This window comes from Emys orbicularis, chromosome 2, assembly GCF_028017835.1.
Source record: "Emys orbicularis isolate rEmyOrb1 chromosome 2, rEmyOrb1.hap1, whole genome shotgun sequence".
Taxonomy (NCBI): domain Eukaryota; kingdom Metazoa; phylum Chordata; order Testudines; family Emydidae; genus Emys; species Emys orbicularis.
The window spans coordinates 285,279,331-285,298,009 of NC_088684.1; the positions used below are offsets into that span (position 1 = coordinate 285,279,331).

Here is an 18,679-nt window from a genome sequence, read left to right on the forward strand (position 1 = left end):
CACCAATTTACCAACTTGTAGCTTACAGTTACCCACACACATACGTGCATCACTTCTGTCCCAAAGAATTTTATTTTTGGTGGATTCTAGGGGGAACAATATATTTTCATATAGGCACAAAATTCTGCAGTATTGTTGTAGCCATGTTGGTCTTAGGATATTAGAGAGACAAGGTGAATGAGGTAATATCTTTTATTGGACCAACTTATGTTGGTGAAAGAGACTGTCACAGAGTCAGGTCTATCCCCCCAGCCCATCACCAGTTTCCTGGGAGTGACCCCTTTTGTGTGCCGGGCCCCAAGGACCTACACAGTTCCACAGAGGCAGGCCCATGGTCTCTAAGACTGGGCCTTTGGCACCAGCATCCCCTGTCTCTCTCCATGGATTCCTGCAGTGAATCCAGCCAAACCAGAGTCCTGTGGGAGGCTTGTACTGTGCCCCTTCAGGACACAATGCTCTCAGTGAGCATTTACAGTGACACAGTCAGTCTTTTCAAAACAAGGTAACCATTTATTAGTCACCTGTTTCTGAAAATCCTTAGCTGAACACAGAGAGGTAGAAGTTAAGCCATAGTCCCTCCTAGCCAAGCCTTGATGAGCCAGCCAAGTTGTGATGGACTTCATCTCTGGCTCTCTCTCCTCTTTGTCCCGCAGATCTGGGCTCCCGAGTCCCTCCAAAAAGCCCCTTTCTACCAGTCACCTGACACATTGTTCTCCAGCTCAGCTCACAAGTCCTGCTTCCTGGGGTTTCCTTCTGTTAGAGATGATTGTTCAGTCACTGGGGCATCTCTTTGTCTTGCTGGACCCTCTGTTGATTTGGGTCAGTTTGGGCCAGTTTTTTAATGACTGTATTCATTCCTCCGCAGACAGCAAGGGGACACACACACACCTCCTGCATTGTTCCAGGAGCAGTGTTAACCCTTTTGGACCCACTTGGAACATAAGAACGGTCATACTGGGTCAGATCTAAATTCCATCTAGCCCAGTATCCTGTCTTTCCACAGTGGCCAATGCCAGGTGCCCCAGAGGGAATGAACAGAACAGGTAATCATCAAGTGATTCATCCCCTGTTCGTATTTTTTCACACAATGCACAGTCAACCTGTGGAACTCCTTGCCAGAGGACGTTGTGAAGGCCAATACTATAACAGGGATAAAAAAAAGAACTAGATAAGTTCATGGAGGATAGGGCCATCAATGGCTATTAGCCAGGATAGACAGGGATGGTGTCCCTAGCCTCCATTTGCCAGAAGCTGGGAACAGGCGACAGGGGATGGATCACTTGATGATTACCTGTTCTGTTCATTCCCTCTGGGGCACCTGGCATTGGTCACTGTTGGAAGAAGGATACTGGGCTAGATGTACCTTTGGTTTGATCCAATATGGCTGTTCTTATGCTTGATTTTAATGAAGCACTTAAAAATGATAATCTATGCATTTGAAACAACTGCCACAGAAAAGTCACAGCAAAACCAATATACGAGCAGAATGGAAATCATCTGTCATGTGACTTACAGTACTTTACAGTCATTATAAAAAAGAAGTTACCCCTATGCTAAGTAATTTTTCCCTCTCCCAACCAGTCTGAAAATACACCTTTCTGCCCTAAGCAAAAAAGTCATGTCTTGGATATTAAATTAAAGCTATGTAACATCTCTGCATACAATTATAATTCAACCTGAGATGAGATTAAGTAAAAATTTACCAGGGCACCGCTGCTCAGCAGGATCATGAATATGATAAAGCTTTCAAACCAGCTATGTTCAACAACTTTGTAGCAGGTTTTCCTCAGGTTCCACCACATTTTGCCTGGAAACTTTGTGGTATTCACCACACAGCAAGGGAAATGTCGAACACAGCCTGAAAGAGGGACACGTGTTACATGAGTACCCAGGGCAGCCATGGAAATTTCTGGGTTCAGGGGAAAGTCTTTAGTTCCTCAAACTTGTCTGTCTCCTCTTTCTCAGTCCTTTATTATTTGAAAGCAAACTACAAAATTATTTTTAAGCAATTAGGAATATCTTGCACCCATTAGTGAGCTACCTTCCAGCTCACTGGAAATTGGTAAGAACACTGGGAATGCTGATGGCTGGGTTTACAGAACAAAGGCAAAACAACAGGATGGACCTCATGGCATTGGAGATTTACCAGCTATCTCAACACCATGACTAGCATTGAGAGATGGAAGAACAGCACAACTGGCACAAGCAGTCATTGTATTTTAGAAATTAGAGATAAAGATAATCTGTAGGGTCATCTAGTCCATCCCCCTTGACTGCAGGATTGTTTCCTACCTTGTCATTTCTAGTCATTTATCCATTCTATGTTCAAATGTACAAACTGACTGGGTTTCTACTATATAACTTGTACGACTAGTCAACTGTCTAGTTGATCTTACAATTTAGGAAAATGTAGGTTGAATATCGGGAAAAGTTTCCTTTCAATCTCATCACATCTCTCTGTAGTGGCGAGGACTCACCGGTGCGGCACCTCCTTCGGGTCATCCTGGGAATTAGCTCTTGTCCAGCCCGGAGCGCTCTCTGCAGGCAGGTGTCTCACCTGCCTTAGGGCTCCCCATGTCCCTCCCAGACCCCGGTGCCCCTTTCCTCAGGGTACTGCCCCTGCAGTACCCCCACTCTGGGTCTCCCCTCCCAGGGGAACCCCTAACCTTCTAAACCCACCTTGCCTCAGTGGTTACTGCCAGTCATCATCCAGCCCCCTTTCCCTGGGGCAGACTGCAGTCTGTAATGGCCACTCATCATCAGCAAAGGGATAGGACCTGCTGCCTTTGCCTATCGCCAGGCTGCCCTTCTGCAGCCCCAGTAACTTCATAGGCCTTCAACAAGGCCTGCAGCCTCGGGGTTTACCAGGCTAGAGCTCCCCAGTGTCCTTTGCCCTTCCCCAGCACTGCTCCGCCTCAGGTACCTCGCTCCAGGGCTAGAGTGAGACTCCCCTGTCTCCTGACCCCACAGTCCTTTCATCCAGGTCAGCTGTGGCCTGATTAAGCCAGCCACACCTGTGGCTGCTTCCCCAATCAACCTAGCTTGGCTGCTTTTAGCCCCTGTTCTGCAAGAGTGGGGCAGCTGCCCCACCTCACACTCATATACTTTTTGGTACTTATTTAATTATAGCTGGGGCAGGTAGAAATGCCTATTATTAAGGTTGCCTGACACTTCCCATTATAAAACCCCCTTTTCAGTTCCCTTATAACTTTGCCAAACTTTAACCATTTGGGCTGAAATTTTCCTTGCTGGGTGTCTGCCACAAGCCTGTGCAACCTTAATTTGGCTCTTTGTGCATATGGACTATGATACAGTCTTTAATTACACGATCACATACTTTTTTTTTCCCCACTGGACCCCGGTCTGATTCAGTGCATAAGGATGGACCTGCTCTGGGGATGAATAAGGGTTGTGGTAATGAAGAAAAGTGTTATCTGTATGATCCTTGCCTCATTTATTCCAAAAGCCAAATGTTGTATAGTGCATGAGGCAGTGGACTGCAGGAAGAGAAAGGATGGCCTCATGGTTAAGGCAGGTGAATGATGCCTGGGGAATTAGACTATACCTCTGTCTCTGCCACAGACTTCTTATGTGGTACTAGTCAAGCCACTTAAACCAATCTTTTCACAGGTGGTCACTAATTATATGCTCCTCATTCTCTGGGTTCCTAACAGAAGACCATGGGGGGTCTCATGAGCAGAAGTGCTGAGCACACACAACCAGTAACTGAAATTAATGTGATCTGTGCTTTGAACATAGGAAGTGCTATATAATGCTAAATACTCTGAAAAATCAGGTCGTAGGTGTCTCAAATTGGGCACCCAAAATTAGTGGATATTTTTGAACTTAATCTCCCTGAGTCTCAGTTTCCCATCTGTAAAATGGGGAAAATGCCATCCCCTCACCTTACAGAGGTGTTGTGGGGACACATTAACTACTGTTTGTGAAGCACTCATGTACTATAGTGATAAGCACCAGAGAAAAGCCCATGAGGAATTTAATAATGCTGTCTTCATAGGAGATTTTGAATAGTGTACAGTAAATAAGGCATGGGACCGCATACTGATCAACAAAGAGAAAACAAAATATTGAATAGCTGCTTATCAAGTGAGAATCATCCATTCTGTGCACTGAAGGAGGCAGGGATGCTATAGAAAAAATAGTATGTGATCATGTAATTAAAGGATGTATCATAATGCATATACACAAAGGGGCCAAGTTAAGGTTAATTTACGTAAGAGCCTTTGGTGAGGGACCTTGTCAAAGGCTTTCTGGAAATCTAAGTACACTATGTCCACTGGATCCCCCTTGTCCACATGTTTGTTGACCCCTTCAAAGAACTCTAATAGATTAGTAAGACATGATTTACCTTTAGAGAAACCATGTTGACTATTGCTCAACAATTTATGTTCTTCTATGTGTCTGACAATTTTATTCTTTACTATTGTTTCGACTAATTTGCCCGGTACTGACATGTTTTACCCTGTTACTTCTACTACAGACAGTTCAGGGAGACTACTGTTGGCTCTGAGTAATAACTGATATAAAGTAGGGGTTTGGATGAAATGTTAATAAATTTAATTTTTTCTCTAGTGAAAACCACAGTATTCTTAGTTTTGGCTAGAAGGAGCCAGCTGTGAAAATTAAAATAAGCATTGAGTACAAGTTTTGACATGAAGTAAACTTGTAAAGCTTTGCAGCAATTTAAATTGTGCTTCTGGACTTACCATCGTACAGAAATTCAGCTGAATACTAACAAGTTCTCTGCGCCTGTTTCATGTGTGTTTGACTATTACAGAGATCTATGGATGAAAAGTTCTGTGCAACTACTCAGTAATTATATTATTATTAAATACTTTGCAAGTAGACAGAGTGCCTTGGTGTTGAGTGCCTGAGTGTCTCAACATTACCTAGGAGAACAGGCTGCTTTGGATTGTTTGTCTCACTTCCTAGTCATAGTGAAATTAGCAGATCCTTACCTTCTGGAAAACAGTTATCAGGTTCTTTTAAGAATTCAGCCAGCTCAGAGATCTGTTTCAGAAACTCCTCAGGATTTGTCAGATCCACTGTGCTGCCTTCAGAACAGCTGATGTCATCCAGGTGCTTTGCAAGAGAAGACAATGTATCATTTTTTGTTTAAAGTAGTCACTGTGCTTTCAAATAAACTGAATGCTCTTCTTACTACATTCTGTTGCACACCAGAAGCAACTACAACAGTACAGTCATCATCAGAAGGGTGCCCTCTGGTTGTTGTGAAGGAAACTGCAGCCCTCTGCTCATTGGTAAGGGTGCTCTGTACACTGCAGCCCAGTTGGCTGGGGTTGGTTAATTTCAGCTGAGCTTCGCCTGTCTTGCCAGCCTGGATTTGAGCCGACAGGTTAGTGAAAGGGAGAGCCCAGAACCAGGGGGAAGAGGGCATTCACCTGACCTGAGCTTGGCACTGCAGGGAGCCAAGAAAGTAGATTTAAAAACAAAAATCTGCTAGTCAGACCCCTCCCCCCCCCCGTTTCCAGGGTTTCATTTCTGAAAACAGCTGGGCAGGTAACCCCAGGCCAAGCCAGGGGAAGGAGTAAAGGGGAAACAAAGTCAAGCTAGCTCCATCTTTGATCCTGTAGTAAGGGCTTTATCCCTGGAGGCACAGTGCCCCCCCTCCCTGCTGCATTGGTGCACGTGGCCCTGTCTCATCCCACCCCACCTTCCATCCTTGCGGCTCTCCTCACTGGCTAACCTGCCTCCCCTGCCCAGCCCGCTTCATTAGCCATCTTTCCATGCATCACAGGGTGTGCTACCTACTATGGAACGGTGAGAAAGAACACGTTTGGGTAAAAACAAGCCCTGGCTAATGTGCTGCTCTCTCCAAAGTGCGCCAGGCTTTAGCAAAGTATTTAATTAGCCTCCACAAACTTCTTTTCCTCACCTGCAGATTATAGTGATCTTAGCCCAAGAAGCCCTGGAATGTGATTCCTTCTGAGGACATGCTCAATTGAGACGTAATGACATTGACTTGGTATACAACAGAATGAATAAGAAGAGCATAGGATGGATTTTATTAACACTATTGAGCTGCTTGTGAATGATTTTGTGACTATACATATTGGGACTTCTTTCTCTGAATGTCACTGTAATTGGCAGTGAAAGTCGCTAGATTTGTCACTGGTCACTTTGACACTTATTTTCTCGCTAGGGAAACCAAAAAGTCACTAAATCTAGTGACAAAATAGCTAAGTTGGCAACATTCTGGTGGAATGGACTTTCTCCCCTGAAATATCTCCACATCAACTTAAAGCCAAAGCTAGATTTAAAGGTACTAGATTAATCACTGTAATAAAACTTGCATATGGGAATGATTCCAACTTTTCTTGAATTAAGTGCATATAGTTCTCAAACACAGACAGGCTTTAAAACATTTCACTAGTTAGAGCTGAAAACAATTAAAACCAGCGCACTCCACCTGGGGAAAAAGAGAGCGAGAGAGAGACAGACAGAGAAATGAAAATACAGTATAGTTTATTCAGAGTCCTATTTGGTAGAGCTCTACACATTTCTGTTCAGAATGAAAGTACTGTAAAATGCCCTCGATAATTTACACGAATTAGAACATGTAATCACATAAAACATAATGTATTCTCCACTGGCATAGACTTCCTTGTATTCCAGCATATTTCACACTTCACACCACTAGAGATGTGTGAATAATTCATAACAAATTATTTATTCAGTGAATTCTGCCACTTTTTCTGTTTCCAAATTGCTGATGAACAATTTGTGATTTTCTTGAATATGTTCCTTATTCAAAATTATTCTCCAAAGACTTGTGTAAATAATCATGAGATTTAATTTTTTAGTTTTTGTGAACAATTCATTTAAAATATTCTGTATTTGAAATCTGAGCTGTTTTGATTGGACATATAGACAGCATTGTACGTGTCCACTCCCTGACTAGAGGAGTATAACCCTTAGATATTCAGCTTGGAAAATTGTTTTTAAGATTACATATACAAAATTAATTTAATGTGTTTTGAAATTATACAGAAAAAAGACTGGAAACACCAGAATGGTCCCTGAAACCATTTTCTGGGACAAAACATTTTTGGTAATTCAGATGTCAAGTAGACAATGTTAATTTTATAGGTAATGTTTCTGAATCAAAGGCAACTCAGAACCCAATTTCTCTTCCTAATAAAGTTTTTAATTAATATTTATAAATACAGCATTTTGCCATTTCCATTCATAGAGATCCAACTACTCCACCCTTAACCAATGAGACAGAATACTTTAAGCTAACTATAACCGAGCCAAGTAAATTTATCAGTCATGTTATGATGCAAGTATTAATTAAAAATGGAACTATGATGAACACCTGCATGGCTAAGATATCTGAGGCCTTCCCAATACTCGAAGAAAGAGTTCTTGTGCTTTAAACACAAAATAGAATAATAAAGATAAAATTTATTGTACAACATTATTTTTGAGTCATTATCTTTATTAGATTCCAAAAAACTGAAACAGAACATACAGGAATTGGCCAATGTTGGTGATTTCATGTTAGGTAAGAACATGGTGTTACCTCTTTTTGTCCTTGTGAAGATTCATCCTTCCTTTGTTTACATATGTTAAACTCACTTAAGTCTTCAGAGAAAACCTCAGATCCTTTACTCCAAACTCCTGGGCTTTTACATTGCTCTCCCCTCTGCCTCAGGTGGTTTTCCTGCTGAAGATAATCTAAGATGGGTTTATTTTATTTTCTCTTTTCTTTTTTGTGGCAGAGGGATAGCACACTTAATTTTAAGGTAGAACACTCCAAATGGAACACAAAGCACCTTGAACTGCTCACTTGTAGTCTTGGAGAAAAGTGGGAAAAGTTTGCCTTGGTTACCTAAAATAAATTAAGGCCTGATCCAAAGCCCACTGAAATCAATGGGAATCTTTGCATCAGAACCAAGTGAAGAACTCAGGATCTGAAGGGGAGATTTTAGATTCATAGTCAGTCATGACTCCTGTGACGTTCCCACAGGTACCCAGGATTCTGAGGAACTTCGCTACCACATGCCCTTAGCAAGAGAAAGCCTTGTCAGTCCCTGCTGTGGGTCAGCTCACCAAGTCCACCGCCCATGGGCAACACAAGCACTGCCCTCTATACCTATGCAGGCCCCAAACTCTCTCTCTGGCTTAGCAATAGGCACCCTCCAACTCCCAAACCCTCCCAGTATCTCCCTATGGATCACAACTCCATACTTAAAGGGGAACTGCAAAAATTCAGACAAATTTAAAAATGTGTTTCTATGCACCATAATATAATAAATATAGATTCATAGATTCTATCATGTCCCCTTTCAGTCTTCTCTTTTCCAAACTAAACAAACCCAATTCTTTCAGCCTTCCTTCATAGGTCATGTTCTCAAGACCTTTAATCATTCTTGTTGTTCTTCTCTGGACCCTCTCCAATTTCTCCACATCTTTCTTGAAATGCGGTGCCCAGAACTGGACACAATACTCCAGTTGAGGCCTAACCAGCGCAGAGTAGAGCGGAAGAATGAATTCTCATGTCTTGCTCACAACACACCTGTTAATACATCCCAGAATCATGTTTGCTATTTTTGCAACAGCATCACACTGTTGACTCATATTTAGCTTGTGGTCCACTATAACCCCTAGATCACTTTCTGCCGTACTCCTTCCTAGACAGTCTCTTCCCATTCTGTATGTGTGAAACTGATTGTTCCTTCCTAAGTGGAGCACTTTGCATTTGTCTTTGTTAAACTTCATCCTGTTTACCTCAGACCATTTCTCCAATTTGTCCAGATCATTTTGAATTATGACCCTTGTGACGGGTTGGATCACAGAAACCCCCTTGGGAGCTGCCACCTAATGTGCCAAGACTACTTCTGCTCCTGTTTTCCCTGCCAGCTCAGGACTCCAGCACCCTGTCTTGCTGAGCCAGACACTCCCGTCTGGCTCCAGACACAGACCCAGGGTCTGAATCACTTGTCCCAAAGCTGCAAGTTTACCTGAAAACAGCTCACAGAGGTGTGCTTGTCTTTAGCACTCAGATGCCCAACTCCCAATGGGGTCTAAACCCAAATAAATCCGTTTTACCCTGCATAAAGCTTATGCAGGGCAAACTCATAAATTGTTCGCCCTCTATAACACTGATAGAGAGATATGCACAGTTGTTTGCTCCCCCAGGTATTAATACATACTCTGAGTAAATTACTAAATAAAAAGTGATTTTATTAAATACAGACAGTAGGATTTAAGTGGTTCCAAGTAGTAACAGACAGAACAAAGTAAGTCACCAAGTAAAATAAAATAAAATGTGCAAATCTATGCCTAATCAAACTGAATACAGATAATCTCACCCTCAGAGATGCTTCAGTAAGTTTTTTCTCAGACTGGACACCTTCCAGGCCTGGGCACAATTCTTTCCCCTGGTACAGCTCTTGTTGCAGCTCAGGTGATAGCTAGGGGATTCTTCATGATGGCTCCTCTCCCCTCCCTCTGTTCTCTTCCACCCCTTTATATATCTTTTGCATAAGGTGGGAACCCTTTGTCCCTCTGGGTTTCCATCCCCCTCCCCCACTGGAAAAGCACCAGGTTAAAGATGGATTCCAGTTCAGGTGACATGATCACATGTCACTGCAAGACTTCATTGCCCACTTGCCAGCACACACATATACAGGAAGACTAACAGGTAAACACAACCATCTGCGGACAATGGTCCTTGTTAATGGGAGTCATCAAGATTCCAAACCATCATTAATGGCCCACACTTTACATAATTACAATAGGCCCTCAGAGTTATATTTTATAATTCTAGTTTTAGATACAAGAGTGGTACATTTATACAAATAGGATGATCACACTCAGTAGATTATGAGCTTTGTAATGATACCTTACAAGAGACCTTTTGCATGAAGCATATCCCAGTTACGTTATATTCACTTATTACCATATTTTTCTAAAACTATCCCAGTTACATTATATTCACTTATTATCATGTTTTTATAAAACCATATAGACTGTACAACGTCACAACCCTGTCCTCCAAAGCAGTTGCAATCCCTCCCAGTTTGGTATCATCTGCAAACTTAATAAGCGTACTTTCTATGCCAATATCTAAGTCGTTAATGAAGATATTGAACAGAGCCGGTCCCAAAACAGACCCCTGCGGAACACCACTTGTTATGCCTTTCCAGCAGGATTGGGAACCATTAATAACAACTCTCTGAGTACGGTTATCCAGCCAGTTATGCATCCACCTTATAGTAGCCCCATCTAAATTGTATTTGCCTAGTTTATCGATAAGAATATCATGCGAGACCCTATCAAATGCCTTACTAAAGTCTAGGTATACCACATCCACAGCTTCTCCCTTATCCACAAGACTCGTTATCCTATCAAAGAAAGCTATCAGATTGGTTTGACATGATTTGTTCTTTACAAATCCATGCTGGCTATTCCCTATCACCTTACCACCTTCCAAGTGTTTGCAGATGATTTCCTTAATTACTTGCTCCATTATCTTCCCTGGCACAGAAGTTAAACTAACTGGTCTGTAGTTTCCTGGGTTGTTTTTATTTCCCTTTTTATAGATGGGCACTATATTTGCCCTTTTCCAGTCTTCTGGAATCTCTCCCATCTCCCATGATTTTCCAAAGATAATAGCTAGAGGCTCAGATACCTCCTCTAGTAGCTCCTTGAGTATTCTAGGATGCATTTCATCAGGCCCTGGTGACTTGCAGGCATCTAACTTTTCTAAGTGATTTTTAACTTGTTCTTTTTTTATTTTATCTGCTAAACCTACCCCCTTCCCATTAGCATTCACTATGTTAGGCATTCCTTCAGACTTCTCGGTGAAGACCGAAACAAAGAAGTCATTAAGCGTCTCTGCCATTTCCAAGTTTCCTGTTACTGTTTCTCCCTCTTCACTGAGCAGTGGGCCTACCCTGTCTTTGGTCTTCCTCTTGCTTCTAATGTATTGATAAAAAGTCTTCTTGTTTCCCTTTATTCCTGTAGCTAGTTTGAGCTCATTTTGTGCCTTTGCCTTTCTAATCTTGCCTCTGCATTCCTGTGTTGTTTGCCTATATTCATCCTTTGTAATCTGTCCTAGTTTCCATTTTTTATATGACTCCTTTTTATTTTTTAGATCATGCAAGATCTCGTGGTTAAGCCAAGGTGGTCTTTTGCCACATTTTCTATCTTTCCTAACCAGCGGAATAGCTTGCTTTTGGGCCCTTAATAGTGTCCCTTTGAAAAACTGCCAACTCTCCTCAGTTGTTTTTCCCCTCAGTCTTGATTTCCATGATTTCCAACTTTGAAAGATTCCATTCCATTCCATTTTTCCCCTCAGTCTTGATTTCCATGATTTCCAACTTTGAAAGATTCCATTCCATTACATTCCATTCTTAACCCATCCATCTTTTTGCTGAGATGACAGAAGAGAAAGAGAGGTCTCCTTGTTACGAGTTCACAGCTTGAGCCCTTGACATTATTTCCTCTCTGCCTGGTTACTGATGCCAAACATAGATTTCAAGGTCAGAATGGACCAATGTGATCAGCTAGTATAAATTCGTCCATAACTCAGGCTGTAGAATTTCACCCAGTAATTCCTGCATCAAGCCCAGCAACTTGTGATCCAATCTTGACTTAAAGACTCCAAGTGATGGAGAATTTACCTAATCCTTGGTAAATTCTTCTAATGGTTGATCACCCTAACTTTAAAAATTCTAAACCTTATTTCCAGTTGGAACTTTTTTAACTTAAACTTCCTGCAGCTGGATCACGCTTTGCTAAATTAAAAACCCCATTAGTATCAAACATATTCTCCCTGTATATGCTTCTTACCTGTTTAGAGAACTCAGTTTCTGAGAATGTTGTTGGCTTATCATCATCTTCTTCATAATTTTCACTATCAGAATCTGCCTCAGCAATAGGGACACAGACAAACTTGTTGGGGTTGGTGATAAAATCTTCAAGAATGCTAACTGAGCATTTGTTCCCATTTTTCTCAGTCCCATTGTTACTGTGATTTCCTTTACAATTTTTCCCTTCTTTCCGAGCCTTCACACATGTGTTCTTGGCAGCTAATTTCTTTTTCTTTTTGGCAGCTTTCTTTGGATGCTGGCACTGTCCACAACAGTAATGCCATGTTGCGTGTTTCACCAGGTAAAGTCCCCTGTGGATCCGAGCAAATGCAATCTTAAGATTGTTCATCTCTCCATCATCTTCGGGTGCTTGGAGGTTGTCAGCACTGAAGGAGTTCAGCAGTAGTGCAATGAACAGGTTGAGAACCTGAAAATAATTGAAATAAAAAGAAAATCATGGCAATACAATTTTGAAATGTAAATAATGGCTTGAAGATTAGCCAGTTTCTAAACAATTTTTTCTTAATGCACCAACCTTAACAAGACAAAATGAAATGATTGTTTAGCAAATTATTTTTCATGCAGCATATTTGGCTCTCACAAATGTATATGTTTCCATGATCCTCAAAAGAAAAAAAAGTAGATTTTGTGTAGCATAAAATGATGACCTTATTGCCAATACAGGGATATGTATAAAAATCACACAATTTAACTGAAACACGAAAAAGATTAATAAAAAAATTGGTGTATCACAGTACTCCATCAATCCCACAAGGAGGAGACAATTACATACAATTACAGCTACACTAATTACGGGGGTGCTGTTCCTTTAACAGGACAATATTGTTAAAACACTGTTGGAGAGATTTGTGCAATAGAGCTATCAGCCTGGATTGTAGGGTAAGGGCACAGTCTGGACCTAGTACAGGATAATGAAGGTCTGATACTAGTCTCACAACAATTTTACCTAGGTGTAATTACACCAGACCTGAGTGGAGCTCCTTCTGATTTGCATGGATATGAGATCAGAATCAGGCTCAGTGTGTCTATCAACTTTGTAGCATTGTAATGAAGAATATTCTAGGACTTACTCCCCTTAGGCAGAGTCAATTTGATTGCAGGCGGCACTATAAAATGTATATCCAGTTAGATGATGAATATATTGCTCCAAATATAGTGGTGGAGGTGGTTGAATCAGCAGTTATAGAATCATGGTTTTTCCTCCAGGGTTTTCCAGAGGAGGGGGCCAGAAATTTGGGAGGAAAACCTATTTCTATATTCATTTTAAGATAAAAGGGGGATGAAATGGGTACTTACCTTAAAGTAACTGTGGTTTTTTGAGATGAGCTGTCTATATACATTCCACGGATGGTGTGCACATGCCCTTTGCACTCAAGTCTAGATTCTTTTGGCCTGCAGTGCCCATTGGGGGTCACACCTGTGCTCTGAGTGTTCTCATGCCTCCAAATGGGGGCATAAAGTGTAGGGCAATCCCAAATGCCCCTCAATTCCTTCGCCAATACAGAATCCTAATGTTATAAGACTGTTGTAGCAGGGAAGGTGGGAGAGGAAAAAATGGAAACACTATTCTGATCTTATCTCTAATCATTAAGGTAATGTCTAACTATTTACAAAGAATGATACGGCCACACAGTGAGTGAAAAGACTCAGATATTGCAGGGTTCTGACTCTGAGCCAGGGGTGGCGAGAAGGAACTGAGTGGTGCTTCTCACTGCTGGCCAAAAGAATCTGAACTTGACTGCACGGGGCATGGGCACACCATCAACAGAATGTATACAGACAAGCCCTGGAAGTTGCAGTATGGGTTTGAAGGGTGATTTTTTTAAACGAGATTCTTGAAAAAAGGTGTTGAAACAAAAGGGAATTTCATTTATGAAGGTCTGACTAAAAGCTCACTGAATTCAACAGATGTCTTTCCATTGATTTCAGGTTTGGGTCAGGTTTTAGAGAAGTCTGAGCAAATCGAGAGAACAGAGAAGTAAAATTCCTTTAAAGTCATTTGGTAAGCCTTGAATTACAGCTCTGGCAGAATGTTTTGCGTTAAAATCCTGGTGCAGATCTGGTGCTGCCGATATTTTAAGAAGCTCCCACAAACATTTTTTTCTTTGGCCTCATGTCCCAGGAATATGTGGGCGGGGCTCAGAGTGGAGGGGTAATGGAGTGGTGGATCTATACATTTGTCATCCCATTTAGACAAATATGGATTTTTTCATAACCAGGCACTCATCCTGTGGGCCAAAGGAACATTGTTATCCTCATTTTACAGATGGGGAAACTCTGTTTGGGTTTGTTTACAGATGGGGAGGCACAGAGATGGAGTGACTTTGTTAAGTCCACACAATGAGATAGTGGGAGAGCAAAAAATAGAACCCAAAAATCTAACAATATGCTCCTGTGAAACATCACTTGTAAAACAGGTAAGATGGCAGGAACAAAATAGAGGATCAGGAGACATTCAACATGTGGGAGTGGGGGAGGGCAACCACCTTCCCACTGCTAGATCTGGTGGTTACCTGGTGAAACTGTATGAGATTTTGACCTCAAAGGGAATTGCCCCCAACAGTGCATCCCCAGTAAATGTCTTCAGCAAAGGGAGGATGGGGACTCTAGAAGACCAGACTGAGAAATTTCCCCAAGGTCAGGACAGACGCTGAAAGGACTAGAAGAGAATTCCTTAGGGAACTGTGTCCACCTGATTCTGACATCTCTGCGGGGAACTTTCTCTGCAAAGGTAAGAAGTTGTGGAAGGTGAGATGCTATTGACTAGGAAGGGACAAAGAGTGATTAGTTTATGATGTTAGTGAATTCCCAGCTGAGCTTTTGTAAGCTAAATGTGATATGTATATAGGGCCTGATTTTTTATAAATGTGCAGACTGAAAACCATGCCAACTTAAAATTTCACAGCGACTCCAGTGATATAACTCAGATCCTCTTACTCTACAATGACAGATGCCACTGAAGTTAAAACTGAATCTCTGTAATCAGTAAGGGACCAAAGAGACACAGATGATGAGTTCTTGATTTCATTCAGTAAATACATACCAGCCTGTTCATTATAGTACTGCCCTTCTATAGCACCTTTCATCTCAGGCTCTCAAAGCTCTTGAGAAACATTAATTCATCTTCCAACATCCCAGTGAGCTATAGGGACATTTTACAGTTAGGGAAACCAAGCGAGATAGAGATTAGGTGACATTGGGCAAGATACAGTGTGAATCAGCGATTAAGCTAGAAATAGAATCCAAATCTCCTGTCTCCTTGCCTTCATTCACCACTAAATCACAATCACAAGATGTGTTGGGTAGGGTGGCGGCAGTGGGATAGGGATTTGGAGTAGCAGGATATGCTGGGGGACAGGCCGGGACACAATGGAAGGGTTCTGTGTTTTGTGTAGTGAGAAGGGAACACCCATAATTGGAACATCAGGAAATGCTGCAAGACTAGTTTGGTTTAGCATCACTGGACTTGTATACACGAACAGTTAGTTCACATCAAGCTGGGGTGTAAATCTACCCCACATTAGGTTGCTGCTCTTTAAATGTCCTGTGGACCATGTAACTGCATACTAAAAGGTCCATAGTGAGCTTTGATCTAACCTGCTTTGAAACAGACTAAATGTTCTTGTAGACAAGTCCATTGACTCTACTTCTGTGACTTTCCCCAAACTCTCCCCTGATAAAGTGCCAATTCTGGGCGAAACTTTGATTCAGGAAACCCAGCAGCAGAGGAAGAGCAACAGGATTCAGGTATAAACCCTCTCTCAAAGAGGTTGGCAGGTTCAGGCCAGCTACTGGCAGCTAGTCTCCTAGGGTGGTTGTCCCAGTGTCCAACTACCTCACTGTTTGTGGACTGTTCGGTTCTTTTGTCATAAGATCAAGGTGGTAGGAGTCCATAATCATTTATGAAGCTTCGTATTGGACAAGACAGTTATCCCCAGATGGCTACCCCTTCTCCTGCCACATAAAGTTTTTGAAAGCTTTAAATTGTTTTGTTTTATTGCACTAAGCTTCTTACTATAATAGATGACTGCCAGCTCCAACCTACAATTTTAAAATAACACATATAATGAGAATCTTTGGTCCTGGGACACTTATCATTTGCACCAGTGTAACTCTGTTAACTCAGATTGAGGTACTCCGGATTTATACTGGTGTAAGCAAGAGAAGAATTGGATCTTGTACCCCATGAGTCTTTCACTGTATATAGTTAATTTTGCATTGTGTTTTGAAATATGAGACTGTGGGGGGGGGGATGCCATGTCAACATCACAAGCTGATGTTTTTGATTAACTCTGAATGTCCTGGGTTTGTAATGTTTGTTTTAGGAGTAATTACAAACATCCCTGTAATGTTTGGTACCCTTAAGCTACTCTTATGTGCTTTCAACCTTAACTCCAAATGAACTTAATTTTTGTGTGGGAATAATAAAAATAATCAAATCTTAATTTAAAAAAAAAAAGATTCCACTGATACGCAGAAAGCAAGTTGGCAATGAAAATGTCATCTCAGAGTTAATGGGCCAGCATTTCCTTTTATGTATGCTACTTATACAGTAGTGTAATTACACTGATTTCCATGTAGTTACTCCTGATTTAGCCTAGTGTAAAAGAGAGGAGAAGTAGAGCCAATGTCTGGCATCTAAAGAGACCTGAATTATGAGCCTGCATTGAGCTATGTACTGGCAGAATTCTGATTTCAGTGTGGCTACATATGGGTCCAGGGGCTGATTGCAAAGAACGCGGTGCAGACACAAGCTTTGATAATCATACGCTTAGTGATAATTTACACCAAACTCCTGATAAGAAAATAAATTCTTACCAGTATATTTTTTTCCTGTTAGAAAATTATTCCTCCCTGGAATGAACACTGTCATATGAAAGAGTTCATTGCTACACTACTGAAAGTGTCTTACTTAAATATTAACAGGAGTTCTAAAGGTGAAAGACAAACGAGATTTTCTAGAGCACAACATAGTGTGACCTCTTTACCAATCTTTTGGGGACTTACCACTGAGTGATAAAAAGACAAGTCAGTATATCGTATACTGTCATAACTATAAAGGGAAGGGTAACAGCTCTCCTGTGTACAGTACTATAAAATCCCTCCTGGCCAGAGACTCCAAAATCCTTTTACCTGTAAAGGGTTAAGAAGCTCGGGTAACCTGGCTGACACCTGACCCAAAGGACCAATAAAGGGACAAGATACTTTCAAATCTTGGGGGGCGAAAGGCTTTTGTTTGTGCTCTTTGTTTGGGGGTTGTTCGCTCTTGGGACTGAGAGGGACCAGACATCAATCCAGGTTCTCCCCATCTTTCTAAACAAGTCTCTCATATTTCAAACTTGTAAGTAAAAAGCCAGGCAAGGCATCTTAGTTTTACTTTGTTTTCTCAACTTGTAAATGTACCTTTTACTAGAGTGTTTATCTTTGTTTGCTGTACTTTGAACCTGAGACTAGAGGGGGGTCCTCTGAGCTCTTTAAGTTTGATTACCCTGTAAAGTTATTTTCCATACTGAATTTTACAGAGATGATTTTTACCTTTTTCTTTAATTAAAAGCCTTCTTTTTAAGAACCTGATTGATTTTTCCTTGTTTTTAGATCCAAGGGAGTTGGATCTGTATTCACCAGGAGTTGGTGAAAGGAAGGAGGGGGGAAGGGTCAATTTCTCCTTGTTTTAAGATCCAAGGGGTTTGGATCTGTGTTCACCAGGGAATTGGTGAAAGGTTTCTCAAAGCTTCCCAGGGAAGGGAATTAGCTTGTGGGAATAGTGGCAGCGGACCAGATCTAAGCTGGTAGTTAAGCTTAGAAGTCTTCATGCAGGCCCCCACACTTGTACCCTAAAGTTCAAAGTGGGGATACAGCCTTGACATATACTATATATGCAATAAGAACAGAAAAATAGCTGGAAACTCACCACTAGGTTTCCTATCACCATGACGAGCAAGAAGACTAGAAGGCATAGTGGTTTATCAGCTACCACCATACAATGCCACATGGTCTCAATCCATTCTCCACACAGAATTCGGAATATAATAAGGAATGAGTGGAAAAAATCCATAAAATGCCAACGTGGCTTGCAATCCTCAGATATTTTACAGGATTTTTCAAAATATATTTCCCCAAAAAGTTGCATTCCTACCACGGCGAAAATAAAGACTATGATCGCTAGAACCAGGGTGAGGTTACCCAGGGCACCCACTGAGTTACCAATGATTTTAATGAGGGTATTTAAAGTTGGCCAGGACTTTGCCAGCTTGAAGACTCTCAGCTGTGTAAAAAATAAAACATAGCATTAGATAACAGACGATTAGATATTCCTCACATTGCATTGTTTAAAAATAGTTTAAAACATTATATATACATTTTAAACTATTCAAACACTGTGAAATGTAGGGTATTTTAAAGTCTATATATGATCAATGCAATATAGACATACTGATTTGCATATGTGTTATATCACTATCCCCCGCTCTTTATCTGTTTGTGTCTTTTTGCTCCAGGGTAATGACTGTTTCTTATCTATCTTTATAGAGAGTCCAGCCCAATGAGGCCCCAATCCTGGTTGCTGTCTTTGCACACTTCCATAACATAAATGATTATTATTACCCCTACTAATAATTTATTACCAACTTGTAATTTGAATGTCTCAGGAAATAATCTTGGGGGACAGCATATTGGCAGATTTCATTCTTCCAATATTTCCATGTCTCCTGGAAACAAAACTTTAATAACCTTCCTGATTAACCTCATTTGTACTTGATTTGCATTTACAATAATCAAACTTTTATATGCAAATG

The 18,679-nt window shown here is 41.2% G+C and overlaps 1 protein-coding gene across 3 annotated transcripts in view; it reads right to left on the reverse strand.

Annotated features, from left to right (window-relative positions):
- The window catches only part of LOC135873561 (sodium channel protein type 5 subunit alpha-like), a 101,651-nt gene that overhangs the window by 39,608 nt on the left and 43,364 nt on the right, over positions 1 to 18,679 (reverse strand). The window contains exons 15-20 of one of the 3 annotated variants that reach the window (XM_065398163.1): positions 17,797 to 18,150; positions 11,858 to 12,291; positions 10,946 to 10,950; positions 7,568 to 7,722; positions 4,980 to 5,103; positions 1,704 to 1,858 (exon numbers count right to left, since the gene is read on the reverse strand). In XM_065398163.1, the coding sequence (XP_065254235.1) occupies positions 1,704 to 1,858; positions 4,980 to 5,103; positions 7,568 to 7,722; positions 10,946 to 10,950; positions 11,858 to 12,291; positions 17,797 to 18,150 (1,227 nt within the window). Of the gene's footprint in view, positions 1 to 1,703; positions 1,859 to 4,979; positions 5,104 to 7,567; positions 7,723 to 10,945; positions 10,951 to 11,844; positions 12,292 to 17,796; positions 18,151 to 18,679 lie in introns of all 3 variants that reach the window. The other 2 variants (XM_065398166.1, XM_065398164.1) reach the window with 2 other exon arrangements.